The sequence below is a fragment of the Chlorocebus sabaeus genome, chromosome 22 (genome assembly GCF_047675955.1).
Source record: "Chlorocebus sabaeus isolate Y175 chromosome 22, mChlSab1.0.hap1, whole genome shotgun sequence".
Taxonomy (NCBI): Eukaryota; Metazoa; Chordata; class Mammalia; order Primates; family Cercopithecidae; genus Chlorocebus; species Chlorocebus sabaeus.
Window position 1 is genome coordinate 54,912,506 of NC_132925.1, and position 21,114 is coordinate 54,933,619.

General features: G+C 44.9%; 1 protein-coding gene across 13 annotated transcripts in view; it reads right to left on the minus strand.

The window, feature by feature from the left end:
• The window catches only part of MTMR14 (myotubularin related protein 14), a 53,776-nt gene that overhangs the window by 25,445 nt on the left and 7,217 nt on the right, over positions 1-21,114 (minus strand). For 7 of the 13 annotated variants that reach the window (XR_012090592.1, XR_012090591.1, XR_012090590.1 and 4 more), the window contains exons 3-8: positions 15,005-15,113; positions 9,017-9,092; positions 8,347-8,407; positions 6,731-6,853; positions 4,935-5,008; positions 195-265 (exon numbers count right to left, since the gene is read on the minus strand). Coding sequence is in view for 10 of the 13 variants with exons in the window: in XM_007985134.3 (XP_007983325.2) it covers positions 195-265; positions 4,935-5,008; positions 6,731-6,853; positions 8,347-8,407; positions 9,017-9,092; positions 15,005-15,113 (514 nt within the window). In the remaining 3 variants the exon portion in view is untranslated. The remainder of the gene's footprint in view (positions 1-194; positions 266-4,934; positions 5,009-6,730; positions 6,854-8,346; positions 8,408-9,016; positions 9,093-15,004; positions 15,114-21,114) is intronic. The other 6 variants (XM_073009894.1, XM_073009892.1, XM_073009890.1 and 3 more) reach the window with 2 other exon arrangements.

The window sequence follows — 21,114 nt, forward strand, 5'->3', positions numbered from 1 at the left end:
TAAAGGGGAGAGGAAAGTATAATGATGAAAATTTAACATGTATATACAAGGAGAAGAGGGAGAGAAAGAAAGAAACAATCAGGGGAGAAAGGAAAGAGGGAGTTACTTTCCCCCAAAAGACTGCTTGCTGTTCTCCTTGGTCTTCCTTTATAAAGAGACATAAGACCCAATTTGATGTATGTTATTGCTCATACCTGCTTCCAGTTAAATATGAGCCCTTCTGCCATGTAATCCCGATCTTTATATTCCTTGAAAAATTCACAGCCTGGAAAAGAAGGGCAGAGTTATGACACCTCCCTTCCCAGCCCAAAGTCTTCTGAGATAGCTCTGGCCAGACCCAGGTCCCTGAGTGCTGTGGAGAGGGGGCCGCCAGCTCACACTTCTCCAAACCAGTGGCTCCAGTGAGGCCAAGGCTGACATGGGTGGGCAAAAGCCAGAGGCGAGCCTCTAGAGTCCCTCTGGTTTCCTGGCTGCATGCCTTTTCCACGAGGCACCGTGTGCTCTCAGCCTCTTTGTAACTTTCTCCATCTATGCTCACTGGTCACTAGTCACTTCCCCCACATTGCAAGTCCCTTTGTCCTACAGGTCTCTGTAGTGCCAATCCCAGTAAACAAACGCATGACTCACAACGTGAGCCACTGCGGCCTAGCTGCAGAGGATCACTCTTCCTCATCTCTAAAATGGGGGCAAATAATGCTAGCCTTGCAGGCTTTTAGTGAAGACTAAACATCCTAACATACTGGAAAGGCCCAAGGACAGTGCTTAAAACCTGGCGTTCAAGAGACACTGCCATGCCCAACAAAGCAAAGAGGTACTTTTCTATATTATTTGGTGGAAAAATCATAAGTAACTCCACCAGGACAAGCCCTCAGGAATAGAGAGAGAAACACTGGAGAGAATAGGGCTTTGGCAACATTCCCAGCTTAAAATCTCAGCTTTTTACTTAACACCGTAACGCTGAACAAGTTGTTTAATGTCTCAAAGCCTTGATTTTCTCATTTGTAAAATGGCTGTTTAAGGATGACAGAATACATATAAAACACGTAGCACAGCACTGATCCAAGTCACACTCAAATGGCAGCACACCATTGTCAATCACACTGCCACTGCAACAAGAGCCCACAGTGCCAGCCCACAGCTTGAAGTCAACTACTTTGCTCTGCACTTGGGGTTGGCTGCCTTGGTCACAGAGAATGAGTTGTGCCCCCAGGCTGTGGCCTGCCTCTGCTGAGTCTGACCATAGCACAGTGAGCATCTGGTCCTCCAAGAGCTCCTAGTGGCTTCAAGAAATACCGTGGGAGAAGGCACTTGGCTAGCTTGCAGTTATTCTCAGCACCTCAATCAGGACCTCTACACAAACTTCAGAGGGCATGTAGCTTTGGCTACACCTCCAAGTCTGGTGAGGTCCCAGAGGCAAGAAAACAATCATCCAAATTCAGGGGAAGTAGCTGCAAAGATTCACATGGAATGTCGCAGCAATTCTTGGGCCAAGTTCCTGTCTGAGGCCACCTCAGGGAAGATAGGAAAGCTTCCCTGGAGACCCAGCCCATGTTTTCCAGAATTGTCTTTCATTCCATACACACCCTGCACTCTAATCCCCAGGCCTCGAGAAGTCTGGAAACAATCCTCAGTCATTATACTTTAGCCTATTCTTGGGAGCCTCACTGGGAGAAAGAAGAATTACAGATCTCAGACAGAGGCCCTGAGTTATGAGCCCAGGTTTAGAAGAGACACCAATTATCTCTCAGAGCTCTTGTGAAGTGCTGTTTTCCCAACTCTAGCTGCTCAAATCAACACTGCAAGCCTTCGGCTGAGTTCAGACCCACCTATGATACAGAAGCAGTTTTTGTGAGAAACAGAATTAAAATAGACTCTACTCAGGGCAATGCCTGATGCTCATTACCTGAATAGGCTTCTGAACCACTGTCAGGCAAGAGGAGAGGGACCAAAAGCAGGATGAGAAGAGCCATTCACTCAAGGAGGAAACAGATTAGATTTGTGCTGCAGAATTTGGGCCCATCTATTTTGGTGTGCTGAAAGAAATGATCCCAGAATACTTCTCATTTCCAAGGGCCCAAGATAGAGTGACACAGCTAGAACTAAGACTACTGAGTACCTGTTTGAGCCTCAAAGTCATCATAGGGCTCAACTGAGATTCCTCAAACAGCATCAAAGTGCAGCTCACGACTTGGTTTGGATAATAGTAATTTTATTTCTTTTTCTTATTATAAAGTAAGAGAAATATGTTTAAAAAAAAAAAAACACAAGAACACAAGTCTATCAAATAAAAAGTGATTCTTCTGTTCCCCTTATTTGGGTGTGTAATGGTGTCTCACCCCATCTCCAGCTTTTTTATTTTTATTGATCCTCATTACCCTCCCTAACACACATACACTGTCAGATGCAGTACATACAAATTTTGGTCTCTTTTGATGTCTTTTTTATGTTTTTGTTTTTATTTTTGTTTTGAGACAGAGTTTCACTCTTGTTGCCCAGACTGGAGTGCAATGGCACAATCTCGGCTCACTGCAACCTCCACCTCCCGGGTTCAAGTGATTCTCCTGCCTCAGCCTCCCGAGTAGCTGGGATTACAGGCATGCACCAGCCTCCCGAGTAGCTGGGATTACGGGCATGCACCACCACGCTTGGCTAATTTTGTATTTTTAGTAGAGATGGGGTTTCTCCATGTTTGTCAGGCTGGTCTTGAACTCCCGACCTCAGGTGATCTGCCTGCCTTGGCCTCCCAAAGTGCTGGGATTATAGGCGTGAGCCACTGCGCCCAGCTTTTGGTGCCTTTTACAACAAAAAAAGTTTTGGGGAAAGCATTCAGGCATCTTAACATTTTGGCACACTTCCTTTTAAGCCTTTTTTTGTAAGCATGTTTTCCTTTACTTAGTTGAGAGTATACTATGTGATTCTGTATCCTGCTTATCTTAAGCTCTGTGACGTTTTCCGTATTAAAAAGTGTAAGCATTTTCTATTTTTTTCTTTTTCTTTTTTTCGGTAGAGACAGAGTGTTGCTGTTTCCCAGGCTGGTCTTGAACTCCTGGGCTCAAGCAATCTTACTGCATAGGCCTCCCAAAGTGCTGAGATTAAAGGCGTGAGCCACTGTGCCCAGCCAATTTCCAATTCTTCTATGACTATACTACTGATGGATGTTCCATCATTCAATCATTATTCTGATTAGTGAAAACATTTCTTGTTTTGCTATTACAAACAGACATCATGAAGAACATCCTCAACACCAAGTGGCTGAATTACAGCCTAATGACCAATTATTAGAAAAACACCTGGGTTAAAGGGTGATAACATTTTGGGAGTCCTGTAACAAGTTGCCAAACTATAGCAGAAAGGACACTGCGCTACTATTTTGGAGCAATGGTATTTATACTTTTAGCAAAACTATTTTTTCCAAACCAAGTCCTACTTGAAACCTAAATTTAAATGAAGTAATGCCTGGTTCCTCAGGCAGTGCAAATCTGCAGAGTTCAGTCTGTGGAACCCCTGAAGCATCTCCTGGGAGCTGGAAACTATGTCTGAAAACTAGCTATGGAGTTACCCAATGGTTCCAGTGTGGACCCCCTTAGGTAGGATACTCCCATCAGTGTGGGTCTGATACTGCCAAGCTCACTCCAGCATCATTATCATCATCATCAGCTGCATCAGCCCAAACTTGCTTTTAGGGAAGAGGAGGTTCCCTGAGGCTTTCCCAACTACTCATCATTGGGCCTCTTATTTACAGGACACCTGTTAGGGAGTGGTCCGGCACTTCACTCTGAAATAAGCACCATTATCTTCATTTTATTAAGGAGGAAACTGATGCTCAGAAGGGTTACAGGACTTGTTCAAGGAGACACAGTGCTAGGGCTGGGATTCCTGCCCAGTTCTATGTGGCACCAAACACTATGCTAGCAGAGAATGGTGAACAGACTCAGGAGAGGTTGCAGGAGGCAGGGGAAGTCCCCTGCAGAGGTGCCGGGTTACCAGGGGCTGGAGTTTGGATACCACCATCTTGCACATGATGACGACACCCCTCCTACAAGGCACTAGATGAACCTGCCTGCCCTTGCTCATGGCTAAGTGGTCCCAAGATTGAGGAGATAAGGTCCAACACAAGACTGAAGGCAGATGCTGGTGCTGAGAAACAGGAGAGAGGTTTTAAGGAGAAAGAGTATATTACTCCCTGTTGTCTGCTGACAACATCTTGCACTGATGTTAGAGCTCCTTGCCCTCCCTTGCTGAACAGGCAGGTATTGCCAGAAAGCTTGAATGCTACAAACTAGACTAACAGCTTTAATATCCACTGCAGAGAATATAGCCCTGGCCACAGGTTGCACACACTTTTATGTGCCAGGGACAAATGCAGCTTTGTGGATACCAATGTGCTTTGCAACATGGTGTGGCCACTGTCCAGTTACTGGGAACATAGCAATTATGTGTTCTTCTACCACCAGAATAGCCTTGCCTGGGGCAATTTCCATAAATAACTCAATCACTTCAAGACATGCACCCAAAGCGTGACATCCACTCAGGCTAGAGCAGCAAGTATAGTTGCTGACACAGAGTACTAATAATGTTATTTTACACTTAAATGGTATTTTCATGCACAGACCACTTTCATATAAATCAAAACTGAGCTAAATCGTTCCAAGTTCCTGAGAAAACTTGAGGCTTGGAGGGGTGAAGTACTTCACTCAAGGCTGTGGCTAGGACCAGTGATAGTACTCAATCCCTAGACCCCTTGAGTGGAAAGCCCCTTCCCCAGGATCCTATCCTACGCTTAGTGTGGCCTGTGACTAGGAACTAAAATGTCCCACGCTGCCTGACGCAAACCCTCCAGGAAAGCTTCCAGTGTAACTAAGTAGAGAGGGCTTGCTCATGGCCCCCTAGGTCACCAGTCCTAGGATGCCCGCCACTAGAAGAGAGCCCCCTACCTGGATACGGGATGGAGAGGAGAGTGAAGTCGGCATAGCGCTGGGCTTTGTCCACCTTCTCAGAGGAGGTTACACTACAAGACAAGGACACAAGGTGTTACAGTGTCGCAACACACACACCATTCCCCAAATAAGGGTTATAATCATAAATGAAGCTTCTGCTAAAAAAGTATTCTTCAATCTTAATAATTCCCTTCAGCAGTGCCTACTTTGTACAATTAAGAACTATTAACTTTGGCCGGGTGCGGTGGCTAGAGGTCAAGTTCCCAACATGGAGAAACCCCGTCAAGACCAGCCTGGACAACATGGTTTAAACACTCTCTCTACCAAAAATACAAAAAATTAGCTGGGTGTGGTGGTGCGCTCCTGTAATCCCAGCTACTCTGGAAGCTGAAGCAGAAGAATTGTTTGAACCCAGGAGGCAGAGGTTACAGTGAGCCAAGATCGTGCCACTGAACTCCAGCCGGGGTGAGAGGGTGAGGCTCCATCTCAAAAAAAGAACTCTACCTTCTCTGACCCCAAAATGCACACAGTGTAGCCACTCTGACCCAGGAGTGAGATGACAGCCAAATAATATGATTCTATGGGAAAGTTTTTTTCCTGCTCTCCTGTCTTCTCTAATAGTCACTGAGCCCACTACTAAATAGGGTGAACAAATAGCATCTGAAAATAAACACTGGGGACTCTGACAGATAAAGGAAGGGAGGAATAAGGCAATATTCAGATCTCAGATAGGTAAGCTCTAATTTTAGCCTCAGTATGCCTTATTTTCTAAGATCACCTTTTAGGATCATTTTAAAACATTTAAAAATCATTTAAAAAACAAAATTTTGGAAAAAGCTCCTACAGTCTCATCACTAACCCAGGCTCTATTTTTTAGTTTTGGCTTCTTATATTTGAATTTGGTCCATGCCGGGCGCGGTGGCTCAAGCCTGTAATCCCAGCACTTTGGGAGGCCGAGATGGGTGGATCACGAGGTCAGGAGATCGAGACCATCCTGGCTAACACGGTGAAACCCCATCTCTACTAAAAATACAAAAAAATTAGCCGGGCGTGGTGGCAGGCGCCTGTAGTCCCAGCTACTCGGGAGGCTGAGGCAGGAGAATGGCGTGAACCCAGGAGGCGGAGCTTGCAGTGAGCCGAGATAGTGCCACTGCACTCCAGCCTGGGCGACAGAGCAAGACTCCGCCTCAAAAAAAAAAAAAAAAAAAAAGAATTTGGTCCATATGTGTTATTTTTATATGACAGCAGTCACTGAAGTAAAATTTGAATATATGCTGATTTTTTTGTTCAATTTTAAAAGAAATTCTAGGACCAGGCACAATGGCTCATACTTGTAATCCCAGCACTCTGGGAGGCTGAGGCAGGAGAATTGCTTAAAGGCCACATGTTTGAGACCCCCTTAGACAACAAAGACTCCATCTCTATGAAAAATAAATTTTAAAAATTAAGAGATTCTAATCTGCCACACATGGCATAGAACTCGCAGCCAGAAAAAAAAAAAAAAAAAAGATTTGATAAGGAAAAGAAAGTGGCAGCAGAGCACTGGGTAGAGACTGATGGCTGCCGCAGTCACTAACATACAACCTGAGCAAGCTACTTCATCTCTCTGTGCTTCAGTATCTGTAGAAGGGGGACACTGATACCTGTTTTGTAGGGCTGTCTGAAGATACAGGGAGAGAATGTACAGAAAGCCCTTTGTAAGAAGGCCAGCACGCAGTGACAGCTACATACTAATGCCAGCCCTACAAATCTGTACACACTGCCTCTGCTCATTTTGTGGCCCCTGTACTTACTTCATGCCAAACTTCACCTTCTTGTTCTCCACCATCAGGTCACAGATGTATTTGACTGACAGGTATCGAAGCAGCTTGATGTCATAGCCTCTGACCTTATCAAAAAGATGCGTGTCACCACTTCTGAAATAAAGAGTCAGAGGAAGAAGTTACATAGCATGTTCACTCAGAGGAGCCGGGGAGTGGGCACTCATTCAGGGAAGTATGGATGTCACTCTTCTCCAGAAGCTGGGGCGTGTGCTAGGTGGACGCATGGGTGCCAAACAGGACAACTGGTTTCAGAGAGGTTGCAGGAAAGGTGACTTTCTAAGAGATTACCCCCATCTCTGGGATGTATTTCAAAGAGGAGCAATTTGCAGGTGGAAATGGAAAAGGACTTTCTGGCATTGCTTGACATTAGCCAGAGGACTCAAGATAATCTCAGGGTTCTAAAAAGCAGCAGGCTGGTGGCTGATAGAATCTTTCCATTTCCATTAGAATTGATCTCCTTCCGCCGCCTCCTTTCCCCCCATTTATGACCATTTTTAGCCACATGACTTGCTCATAATGTAACAGTCTGAAATTCTTGTAGAGATAAAGTTTTTAGAGCTATTTTATCCACTGACTATGAAATACTAGCAAGTAAATTCCCTCTACCTAGCAGGCCAATGAAGCAAAGAGAAAGATAAAAATTTTAATGCTCAGTGCTGCCTTTTGATCAGCCCTGCAGATGTAGGCAGAAGTAGAAAGCATAAACAGTCACCATTACTTTTTTATTTTTTTAATCCACACTGCTTTGTTGTCCCCAGTAGTTTCCTTGCCAAGAACAGTATATGCTGAAGATGGTGACCTGGCTGGGCAGAGGTCACCTGATCTAGGGAGAAAAGCCAAACATTCTTGGGCACAAGCCAGAGCCGCTGCTTTCAGAGCTAACAGGCAGAACCTGGGCATAGCAAGATGCCCTTTCATGAACTGAACTATGATTTGGGAAGCTGATCTTAACTAGAGTGCTTGTGTGCATTCCAGAGATGCTTGACACCAGTTAAAGACTTTCCATGTGGTACAGACCATGCAAAGGAGCTTTTCTAAAATATCCTGTAGCATTGTTTTCTAAAAACATTTGGAAAGGGGATAGGAAGAGTGTGAACCAGCCCATTTCCTCCTTTTATAGGGATTCAAACTCCTGTTCCATACCAATCATGCAGCTGTGACACATCTGGTCTCCAAATGTGCCTTCCAGGCTAGACCTCATGTCTCCTACTTATGGACTGTAGCCCTTGCCCTGTGCCTCAGTACCAGGTGTACTGGGTGAGATGTGGCACGTTGGTAGTCAGCATCACAGCTGCAAACTGGCAACTCTGTGGGGCTTTTAAACAAATATAGATGTCTGGGCCCTATCTCAGGCCTGCAGTACCAGGAACCCCAAGAGTGGGATGTTCTCTGTGAATCCAGATATGCACTCAGTGGACTTCAACAGCCCTATTTCAGGGGCACAGACTTGGCAGACAGAAGGGAAAGAAGCCAATCCACTCACCTGAACCAGTGACAAATACACATGGACAATATGAACATGGCCATCTCTGGCCAGACACCCCATCCCCAACACAAGCCCCTGACCACAGCAACTCAGCACTGACCGAAGAGCACAGTCCTCCTCCGTGACGTCCTCCACATCTGCCCAGGCATCATCTGCACCCCCTGCCAGAGAAACCTATCTGTCAGTACTGAGGCTGGTGACCCAGGGCTCCACACAGGGGCCTCCTCACCAGCCTCCTTCCCCGTAGTGCCAAGGGTGGGCTGGGCCAACACGGCTCTACCCTTAAGGAAACACTATGCCCCCATATGTCTGGTAGTCTTCACCTCTAAGGTGAACTCCTATTTGTCTCCTGGTCCCTGATCAAAGGCAGGCCCCTGATCTCCACCCAGCTCACTGAGACCCCCTACCTATTCTACTGTGGCCATGGGTGGCTATTCTTTTGTTTTGGGATGCAGTCTCACTCTGTCGCCCAGGCTGGAGTGCAGTGGCGTGATCTCGGCTCACTGCAAGTTCCGGCTCCCAGGTTCAAGTGATTCTCCTGCCTCAGCCTCCCGAGTAGCTGGGACTACAGGCGTGCACCACCACACCCAGTTAATTTTTTGTATTTTTTAGTTAGCCAGGATGGTCTTGAACTCCTGACCTTGTGATCTGCCCTCCTTGGCCTCCCAAAGTGTTGGGATTACAGGCGTGAGCCACGGCGCCCGGCCCAGGTAGCTATTCTCTATGACTGGGTTCTCATTCTACATCAGAGGATGCTGTTCAACATTCACCTGAGAAAAAATAGTTGTAGCCTGAGCGTCCATACAGCTCTCCCCATCCAGCCAGTGTGGCCGACCTGCAAATGTGCTGGGAGAGAAACAGCATTTTCAGGGTCAGATGGTTTTCTGAAGCATGCACAGTTGAAGGAACACCTGGGACTCTTCTGATTCTTCCAGGCCAGCATAATGGGCCCAGCACTCCCCAAAGTTTTATCAGCATCAAGGCTGCCACAATCAGTCAGAAGATCCCTAGTACTTAATTCACAACCTCTACTGAGGGAGTCTCATTCCCAAACAAGAGGCGCCAGTGTTACCAACAGGATCGCATCAGATTGGGTGGTTGTTGCATGTGTACCACGTGCTGGACATGGTACTGAAAAACCTGCCATCTTCTTACTGAATTTTCACAATAAGCCCATGAGGGAGATGTGGCAGGTGGCATGTATTGTTGCTGTTACACAGATGAAGAAAAGAAAAACAGGCTAAAGGAGGTGAAGTGATATGTAAGGTCACATAACGAGAGGTAAGCTGGGATTTGATCCAAACCCACTGACCCCTAAAGCCTATGTGCTTACTGTGATTTGGAACTGTTCAGTGTAGAGGGGAACAACCTTTCTAGTGGGGCTGGGTGAGAAATGTTTTAGAGCTTTCTTTTCCTCATCACTGAAGGGATCACTGTAAGAGAATTCTAGAAACCAGGCAACTGGCACAAACTTCAATATCTAATTGTAAAGTTACTTGTTTAAACAAATAGTGTTTGCTGAAATGTGGTAGGGTGGGGGGAATGGGAGGAGATACCTGGTGATGGGAAGGCAAACCAGCCCAGAATTTAGCTAAAGGCTAGGAGAACATGGCCCCATTACACTGCAATAGGGAAGTTGTGAGGTGACAGACAAGGAGTGAAGCTCACTGCTAAACGGGTCACACAATGTGCAAATGGAAAGTGGATCCCTGGAAGATTGCCAAGTACCATCTGAAGGCTTCTTCTCTACCTGTAACATAATGGGAAGGAAAGTTTTGTTGCTACAGCAAAGAGTTGTGCATGGGAACAACTAGGTCACTTTCTGGCTCTCCCTGAGGTAGCAGCAGCCTAGGGGTGGGGACAGCAATAGAAAAGCTACCTGGGACAGAGTGAGGGGCTTTACTGGTGCTGGGGCAAGAGCTGGTTTGTGGAGAGGTTATCCTGGAAACCCACTGAGGAAGCCTATCAAGGGCTGGCATTCCTGCTGGCCTAAGTAGGATGTACTCCAGTGGGGGCCACTTAAATTTCTGTGGGTCTAAAAGCAATTTGAAAATCTGATAAAAACTATCAACTATCTCCTGAAAAATATATATATATATACACATCATAATCTACTTACATTTCCAGGGATTTCTGGACTCTCTCAAGCCCACTGATGAACCCATCCCCAGACCCTGTTAAAAGCCCTTGCTTTAAGGAATCAGTCAAGTAGTGAGGAGCAAAGTGGATGCTTCTGCAGGAAAGGGCTGAGGACCTCTAAGACTCCAAAGAAAAGGGGTAAGTCTGATTTCCTCAAGACGTTGGCAGGGTGTGTGGCTGCCTGTTCCACTGGCATTTGTATCATGTCCACCCTCCCCACTTCATCTAAGCTGCTGGCAGCTGACCTCACCCTCCTTTGCATTATTTCTGTTAAATCTTTCAGTGAAGACAGCTGCCTTCTTTTTGGCTGTTGAGTTGAGACCCTTTTTCTGTTCTCAATTCTTCTTCCACATTCCTTCTATTGACCTTGTCTTTTTAGTAACTGAGGCAGCCAGACCTAGGCCAGCAAAACCCCCGAGTCAGATGGAGAAGAACAAGTTGGCCAAGTCCCCAAGTGGGGCACCGGCCTCTTCAGGAAGGCCCCTGGGGGAGGGTTGACCCCTCTTGATAGACACCTGCCTCATGGTTGTGACTTATAACCCATCATCTCTGCCCTTTAAGCTGGCTCCTGACTGAAAACGCAAGATCTACCCTGAATGCTATCCATTTACCTAGTTAGGAATGGCCTCTAATTCTGTCTGTGGAAAAGTACTCTGGATGATTTGCTAATTTAGTAACCTCTGACCTCTGCTCCCCACCTCTTAAACAAAAAGAAAGATGAATTGTTCCAGTTTCAGTGGTCTAAAAGCCAGACACAAGTGTTTGGGGAGAAAATGGTATGAGAACTTACCGCTCAATGCTTGAACTGAATTTTGAAAAATTATTTAAATATTTTACTTAACCCATCATATCCAAGACATGTCAACATGTAATCACTTTAAAAATGAATATTTTACATTTTTTCTATTAAATCTTCAAAATTTGATGTGTATTTTACACTTAAAGCATATCTTAAGTAGGATGTGAAACTTTGGGCATTGGCCAGGTGTGGTGGCTCATGCCTGTAATCCCAGCACTTTGGGAGGCCAGAGTGGGCAGATCACTTGAAGCCAGGAGTCTGAGACCAGCCTGGCCAACATGGTGAAACTCAGTCTCTAATAAAAAGACAAAAATTAGCCAGGTGTGGAGGCATGTGCCTGTAATTCCAGCTACTTGAGAGGCTGAGGCACAAGAATCGCTAGAGCCTGGGAGGCAGATGGCATCACTCCAGCTTGGGCAATAGAGACTGTCTCAAAAAAAAACCAAAAATAAACAAAAAAAAAAACTTGGGGCATTTTAAGGGAAATGTGGGCCCATTTCAAAGTTCTTTTTAACAATGACAAACTTTTATACTGCTTCAAGCCTTAAAAATTAAATTGAAATGAAGTAAAATATAACCCTTAGTTTCTCAGTTGCACTAGCCACGCTGAACTGCGTTTTGAAGGAAGCAGAACACAAGTATTTCTTTTTTCCTACACGTTAGATTCAGGGGTACACGTCCAAGTTTGTTACATGGATATATTGTGTAATGCTGGGGTTTAGGCTTCTAGTTAACTCATCACCCAAATGGTGAACATAGTACCCAATAGGTATTCTTCAACCCTTGCCTCCTCCTCCTCCAGTCTCCCCTTTTTGGAGTCCCCGGTGTCTATTGTTTCCACCTTTACGACCATGCATACCTGTTGTTTAGCTCCCACTTATGAATGAGAACATGTGGTATTTGATTTTCTGTTTCTGCTGGAAGTACTTAAGTTTTAAAAATATTTGTGGGTACATTTATTTATTTATGGGGTATATGAGTTTTTTTTTTGTTTTGAGACAGAGTCTGGCACTGTCACCCAGGCTGGAGTGCAATGGCATGATCTTGGCTCACTGCAACTTCTGCCTCCCGGGTTCAAGCAATTCTCCTGCCTCAGTCTCCGGAGTAGCTGGGACTACAGGCGCCCACCACCATGCCTGGCTAATTTTTTGTATTTTTATTAGAGATGGGGTTTCACTATGTTGGCCAGGCTGGTCTCGAACTCCTGACCTCATGATCTGCCTGCCTCAGCCTCCCAAAGTGCTGGGATTACAGGCGTGGGCCACCGCGCCCGGCTGATATTTTGATACAGGCATACCATGCATAACAATCACATCAGTGTAAATGGGGTTCCATCACCTCAAGAATTTATCCTCTATGTTACAAACAATCCAATTATACTCTTATTTTTAAATGTACAATAAATTATTGTTGATTGTAGTCACCCTTTTGTGTTATCAAATACTAGATCTTATTCATTCTAACTATATTTTTGCACGCATTAACCATCCCCACTCCTCCCCCGTGTCCCTGCCAGTACCCTTTCCCAGTCTCTGGTAACCATAATTCTACTCTCTATCTTCATGAGTTCAATTGTGTTAATTTTTTTTAGCTTTCAAGTGAGAACATGTGAAGTTTGTCTTTTTGTGCCTGGCTTATTTCACTTAACACAATGACCGTGGCCGGGCGCGGTGGCTCAAGCCTGTAATCTCAGCACTTTGGGAGGCCGAGATGGGTGGATCAAGAGGTCAGGAGATCGAGACCATCCTGGCTACCACGGTGAAACCCCGTCTCTACTAAAAAATACAAAAAGCTGGCCGGGCGAGGTGGCAGGCGCCTGTAGTCCCAGCTACTCGGAAGGCTGAGGCAGGAGAATGGCATAAACCTGGGAAGCGGAGCTTGCAGTGAGCTGAGATCCGGCCACTGCACTCCAGCCCGGGCGACAGAGTGAGACTCCGTCTCAAAAAAAAAAAAAAAAAAAAAAAAAAAATAATGACCTCTATCCATGCTGATACAAATGACAGGATCTCATTATTTTTCACAGCTGAATGGTACTCCATTGCGTACATGTACCATATTTTCTTTATCATCTGTTGGACATTTAGGTTGTAGAAGCAAGCATTTCTTAACACACTTCTCTTTCTTCCTCAACCTGGCAGAGGTTGGTGCCCCTAAAGTAGTGTTGGTAATAATAATGCTGCCACCATCATACTAGTTCCTAAGTGCCTGCTGTGAGCCACGTGTCTGACCTAACACAGGCCTCTCTGCTACAAGACTTCTCAGAGCTTTAACTATATCAACATACATTTAACAATCTACTTTATGAATCTAGTATGCAGTATTTCTAATTCTTATTTGACAGGGAATGCTTTTCACAAGCATATCCTTAAACTGCTGTTCTACAGAAACACTGGTAAACACTGGTTGGAGTATCTCCTGTGCAACTTCTAATGACGAGCACTGTGCTGCACAGGGTGGTACTTTTTAAAATGAAGCTGCAGGCCAGGCGTGGTGGCTCATGCCTGTAGTCCTAGCACTTTGGGAGGCCAAGGCGGGCGGATTACCTGAGGTCAGCAGTTCGAGAGCAGCCTGGCCAACATGGCAAAACCCCGTCTCTACTAAAAATACAAAAATTAGTTGGGTGTGGTGGCACGCTCCTGTAATTCCAGCTACTCGGGAGGCTGAGGCAGGAGAACTGCTTGAACCTGGGAGGTGGAGGTTGCAGTGAGCCAAGTTTGGGCCACTGCACTCCAGTCTGGCAACAGAGAGAGACTCCATCTCAAAAAAAAAAAAAGCTCCAATAACTTTCGGGAACATGAAAATTTTCCAAAGTGGCAACAGCTTTAAGAAGATCAATTTCTAGGGCCTAACTTCCATACATACTTCTGAAAACTGATCTGCCAAAGAAAGCCTTTGGCAGAGTCTCCCTTCCTTCCTCCCCTTTCCCAATTTACAAAAAAGGCATACCAGGGACTGAGACAACAGTCAAGACTCTCCCCACTGCCCTGCCCTTGACCACTGAGGCACTCAGATACTGGCTAAATGAACAGACTGAATTCCGCTCCCTTCCACTCTGAGGCTCTCTGTATGTCAGTCCACTCCTCCTGGACCAATTTTCCCCCAGTTGCTACTTGCATTCAGAATTTCCCTGCTCAAACTTCACAATGGCTCAGCCTGCAGCCTTCCTCATTCAATTCCCTTCATCCTCTGCCCTGATGTGTACCCTGTACTTAGGGAAGTTACTTAGTCACTCTGAGCCTTTGTTTCATCTGCAATGAAATGGGCACATTCCTTACACCAAAAAGTAAGTAAAATGAAACCATACTGGGCAGCCAAATTAACAAAAGTCCTTAGAATATAAGCTCCATGAGAATAAAGATTTTTGTCTGCTTTACATGATGTATTTTAAGGCCTGAAGCAGTGTCTGACACACAACATACAATAAATACTTGGTGAACCATATATTACAAACAATATATGAACTCATTTGATTTAATCTAATCCATAAACCTTTGAAATAGGTGATTATTGTTCTCATTTTATAGGAGAGGAAAAGGAGACTTTGCATAGGCAGGAAATAAGAGTCAGGATCTGAATCCAGGCAGTCTGGCTCTAGAACACGGGGTGGGGTACGCTGGTGTGACATCCCTTCCCTACCTAGAACCATCCTTCAGTCAGAATTGGTCTGTTTCTCTGGACTGCTTCCCACAACACCAGGCACCCAGTAATCACCCAATGCTTGGCTACTAAATGTTGAGGGAAAAAAAGACCCTATACTTTGCATTAAGTCAGCTACTCCAGAAGAGAGTCTTGGAACATGAAGCTATGGTATGGGCCTTACCTTGCCCTTGAACAGGATTACTGGGCAGACAAACCGTCCTCTGCACCGGGCCATCTTGCTGCGGTGGATGAGGTCTTGCAACTTGCTCACCTGTACGGTACTCTCAAACCTAACACACAGGCAAGAGAAGCAGGTCAAGCTGACTTTAAAGTGGGAACTTTGTATATATTTGTTTATTCACACAGACCCCCATACCAGATCTGTGTATATAATGCTTGCTTGAAATTAAATGTCATTCCGAAATTTTATATCATCTATCGTCCGTCCGTCCGTCCATCCGTCCATCCATCCATCTTTTTTTTGAGACTATCTATCTATCTATCTATCTATCTATTTATTTTTTTGAGACAGAGTTTCACTGCTGTTGCCCAGGCTGGAGTGCAGTGGCACAATCTTGGCTCACCACGACCTCCGCCTCCCGGGTTCAAGTGATTCTCCTGCCTCAGCCTCCCGAGTAGCTGTGACTACAGGTGTGAGCCACCACACCTGGGTAATTTTTTTATTTTTGGTAGAGACAGGGTTTCACCATGTTGGCCAGGCTGGTCTCAAACTCCTGACCTCAGGTGATCCGCCCACCTCGGCCTCCCAAACTGCTGGGATTACAGGCATGAGATATATTAAGTTTTTCAGGAAAAGAAAAAAGTGCTAATTATAGGTATTAAAATTTAAATCACTCTGATTTCTGAACCTTTAAGATTATTAAAAAAAAAAAAAAAGGTGAGCTAAACTGAAGACACACAAAATTCAAAAATATACACAGAAAACTGGATCTTATGTCTGGGTTTTCCAATTTTTAACTCCCAGGATAAGACCTGATGCCCTGGGGACCCTCTCTGGAAATCACAGGACCTTTTTTTTTGAGTATTTATCTATTTTTTACATAACTCTGAATATAGATTTTTGTGATCTTTTAGAGCAAGCAGTCCCCAAGCCCTGGGCCCCAGACCAGTACGAGTCCGTGCCCCATTAGGAACCAGGAGGTGAGCAGGGTGCAAATGAGCATTACCGTCTGACTTCCACCTCCTGTCAGATCATCAGCGGTGGCATTACATTCTCATAGGAGTTCGAACCCTATTGTGAACTCCTCATGTGAGGGATTTAGGTTGCAGAGAATCTAATGCCTCATGATCTGAGGTGGAATAGTTTCATTTGAAATCATTTTCCCCTCCCTGCTGTGAAAAAATTGTTTTCCACGAAACCAGTCCCTGGTGTCAAAAAGGTTGGGGAGTGCTGTTTTAGAGGGCAGAATGAGATAACGTTTCTTGGTCCACATGGCTCTAGGCCTCTGCTTTCACAGTCCATATGGCCAACAGCACACACAGCAAAGGAGGCATAAGAGAAGCCATGTGTGACACAGGGATGTGTAGTAGTTAACGCACTGGGCTTGGTAAGTGAGCTTCTAGAACATGAGTCAGGTTTAGAAGTGAGCTCCAGCAAGTCACACCCATATCAAATCACACTTCCCTAAAATAAGGGTTCACTCTCACCTACCAACCTTTGGCAAAGCTCACATCAGCCAGTCAGAGCTTCTGGTAGCAAGAGAAATAAGAGGCAGGAAAGTTAGAGCAGGAAGCTTTCCCAGCCATGCAGAGTAACCCAGCAGAAGGAAGGAAAGACACTCACGTTCCTTCCTTAAAAGGGTTGAGCTTTCAGACCAACTCCTAGAGGGAATTTAATTCCTTTCACATCCTAATCCTTCTAGGAATCTGCATGTTATTACACAGCTTCTCTTGTACACATGCACCCAAATATTATCTCAGAAGGAATAAATCAGTGACTTCCACATACTTGCAGTACCTCTTTAAATGTATCTGGATGCTGTTAGGGTTAATAAAAACACAAAGTCTTTAAATTACTGCCGAACTCTTACTTAAAATATATCTAGGGGCCAGGCATGGTGGCTTACACCTGTAATCCTAGTGCTTTGGGAGGCCAAGTCGGGCAGATCACTTGAGGTCAGGGGTTCAAAACCAGCCTGGCCAACATGGTGAAACCCCATATCTACTAAAAATACAAAAAAATTTAGCCGGGTGTGGTGTCAGGCGCCTGTAATCCCAGCTACATGGGAGGCTAAGGCAGGAGAATTGCTTGAATCCAGGAGGTGGAGGTTGCAGTGAGCCGAGATTGCACCACTATAATTCAGCCTGGGTGACAGAACGAGACTCCATCTCAAAAAAAAAAAAAAAAAAAAAAAAATATATATATATATATGAGACATATATATAGGAGATATATATATAGAAGACATATACAGAAGATACATAGAAGATATATATAGGATATATAGGATATATATATAGAGAAGATATATATAGGATAACAGGATATATATATAGAAGATATATATATAGGTGATTGTGGCTTGACAATATAACTACTATCAAATGGGGGTCTGAAAATGAAGTTAAAAAGCAGTCTTCAAATAAAAACCAGAATGAATAGTTTGATGATCCTGGAAAGAGAACAAAGGGGTATAAAAAGAGGACTGAGCTTCCCATGGTGTCTTTTCCTATAAGATATAATTTTTGTAATTAAATTTTTTTTTCTGTTCAAAGGAGGAGGAAGAATGGCAAACTTGAAGAGGCTGGGGTGCCTTTGCAAAGAAGTGCCCACAGGTGTGGTGGCTCACGCCTGTAATCCCAGCACTTTGGGAGGCCAAGGCAGGTGGATCATGAGGTCAGGAGTTCAAGACCAGCCTGGCCAAAATGGTGAAACCCCATCTCTACTAAAGATACAAAAAATTAGCCTGGCATGGTGGCACATGCCTGTAATCCCAGCTACTCAGGAGGCTGAGGCAGGAGAATTTTTGCTTGAACCCAGGAGTCTGAGTTTGCAGTGAGCCAAGATCGTGCCACTGCACTCCAGCCTGGGCGAAGGGCAAGACTCCATCTGGAAAAAAAAAAAGAAAGCAAGCAAGCAAAGTGCCCATAGGGTGGCAACAACCCACCAGGCAGGCCTAGGCACACAAGCTGACAGAGAACCAGAGTGTGCTGCCTTCCCCTCACCCAGTTTCTCTATGAAATCAAAAGGCACCTCAGTACCAATTAATTGCCTAACTAGACCCCACGAGAACATAAAACCAAGCACCTTTAGTACTGCCACAATGGCCTTCCTCCCACTTACTTGGCCCATGGCCAATGTCACAGATCTGGCCAGCACCATATGTTGCAACTGACTCTCACTCAGCTCATACCAGCCCTCCGAATCCTGCCTACATCTTATTTTCCCAGGTTGAGTTCTATCCTCAAAACCAAGCTGCATTTCTCAGGCTAAACTTCTGTTAAAAACAAACAAAAAACCCCTGGTGGAGGACACATCAGCAGTTTCCTCTAGGGAGGTCTTTTAATGTAATGACCCAGCTTTTCTTGTTAGGCCGGCCAGTGGTTCCTTTACCGGTTCCCCTATATCAAGTGCCAATTCAGTTTCTGGCCAGGCAGAGTGGCTCATGCCTGTAATCCCAACACTTGGGGAGGCTCAGGCGGCAGTCTGCCTGAGGTCAGGAGGTAAAGACCAGTCTGGTCAACATGGTGAAACCCCGTCTACACTAAAACTACAAAAATTAGCCACGCGTGGTGGCACGCACCTGTAATCCCAGCTACTCGGGAGGCTGAGGCAGGAAAACTGCTTGAACCCAGGAGGCAGAGGTTGCAGGGAGCAGATTGCGCCACTGCACTCCAGCCTGGGCAACAGAATGAGACTCCGTTGTGAGAAAAAAAAAAAAAAGCAGCAATTCAGTTTCTGTTCTCTCACTAGTTCCTGTTTTTATTTTTATTATCTCTTGTCCTTAGGATTCTTTTACTGCAGTGCTAAGCACTGAGCTGTGTCTGGCACATAATACTCACATTTGAAGGGATAAATGTAGGCTTCCGTATTTACATTTGTAATGTATGCACTGAAATTTCTGGCAAGATGTTACCAGGTAGTGAGATTGTTTTTTTTTTCCCAACAAAGTCTTCCTCTGTTGCCCAGGCTGTAGTGCAGTGGCGCCGTGGTTCACTGCAGCTGACCTCCTGGGCTCAGGTGATCCTCCCACCTTAGGCTCCCAGGGAGCTGGGACTACAGGCACATGGCATGACACTTGGCTAATGCTTTGTATTTTTCGTAGCGACAAAGTCTCACCATGTTGCCCAGACTGTTTAATTCAGTCTATTTTTTATTCAGTCTATTCAGTTTAATTCAGTCTCAAACTCCTGGGCTCAAGTGAAACGCCCATCTTGGCCTCCAAGTAACTAGGATTATAGGCAAGAGCTACCATGCCCAGCCAAACTATTTTCAAATACAGAAGAAAATGCTGTTATCGCCTATTTCCAATGGGAAGCTTTCCCAGACAGGCATCACACTTACCAAACTATGTGGGTTATTCCTATGATGTGCCCCAAAACTTTCTGAGATGTTACTGCTGATATTATTTAATAGATAAGAGGCACAAAGTAAAGCTTACACCCACATTATCTCACTCAGTCCTCACTTACCCAATTTTACAGATGAGGTAGTTTAATGAGATGAAATCTCTAGCCCAAAGTCACAGAACAGGTAAACAGGTAAACAGGGTAGCTGAGATTCTAAACCCTGGTGGGTAGCCACTGGGCCCAAGGTTTTAACCACTATCCCACAGGGCCTCACCTGTAGTTCCCCTAATTCCAGCTCTTATTAACAGTTATTGTTTCTTTATTGGACACTGTTTCCCACTAGACCTACTGGTAAGGACTTCATCTATTTGGCGTCCAACTTGATCCCTGAGGTCTACTACACAGCAGCAACTGAATGAACACTGTTGACAAACATGTCTTGGCTATTCAGGGATCCCTGTCCAGGCTTCTATTCCCAGATGATGAACCAAATTGGAGAGGTTCCTTAACAGGACCAAAACATTGCTTAAATCCAATTCTACCCTGTTTAATTCAGTCTATTTTTTATTCAGTCTATTCAGTTTAATTCAGCATCATAGTAACAGCCAAGCCAGACAGTGAAAAAGCAAAAAATTCTATTTCTTCCCACCCAAACACACCCGAAGTCCCCCCTTTCAACAAGTAGGCATCACCCACTCAATATCACTTCAGTAACACTTTAAGGCCTTGCAAGGAGTGCAAAGTAAAAGCAAACTCCAACAAGCTCCTCTAAGGTTAATGATGTTCCATAGTGGCCTTGGCCTGACTGTGAGGTTCTGCTAGACAAAGTGGGAGAGCCGGGGTGGTGAAAGAAAAGGCAGACAGGTATAGAGTCAGGAAACATAGCTTTTAACCCCACTCTGCTTACTACCTCTGTGATCTTGGGCAAAGGCAAATTACTTCTCTGGGCTTCAACTTCATCTATGTAAAACCTCAATACCTGCCAAACAGCAGGTACTCAATAAATATTAGTTTCTTTCTCTTTAAGGGATCAACACTAAACTTGTTTCCTTTCAGGAAAAGCTTCTACAAGACAACCACAACTAGGTTCCTCAATGTACTATTATGTTACTGAAGGGTAACATTTGGTATTACCTGAGAGCTTGTTAGAATATGCCAAATGTCAGGCCCACCTCAGGTCTACTGAATCTCTGCATTGTAGAAAGATCCCCAGTTGATTCACTCATAAAATGAACATAGAAAAGAACCACTCTGTTGGGTGTGGTGGCACATACCTCTAATCCCAACACTTTGAAAGGCCGAGGTGAGGAAATCTGTTGAGCTCAGGAGACCCACCTGGGCAATGTAGTGAGACCTCGTCTCTACTAAAAATTTTAAAAAATCCACTGGGAGGGGTGGTATGTGCCCATATTCCCAGCTACTTGGAAGGCTGAGGTGGGAGAATCACTTGAGCCCAGGTGATCAAGGCTGCAGCAAGCCATGATTGTGCCACTGCATTCCAGATCCCATCTTAATTAAAAACAAAAACAAAAAAACCCATCTTGATTACAGTTGAGCTTAATATCAGAATGTCATCATCAGGGCAGAGAGGTAAAACCACCAGCCAGCCAGCACCAAAGAGGGTAGGAAGAAGGGGATGGAAGAGGACGGCAAGGCAAAAACAAACAAAACAAAACAAAACAAAACCCTCTTGTTCAGAAACTTTAGCTTAAAGGTTTCCGGAAACTAAGTTTACCGGGCCGGGCGCAGTGGCTCACACCT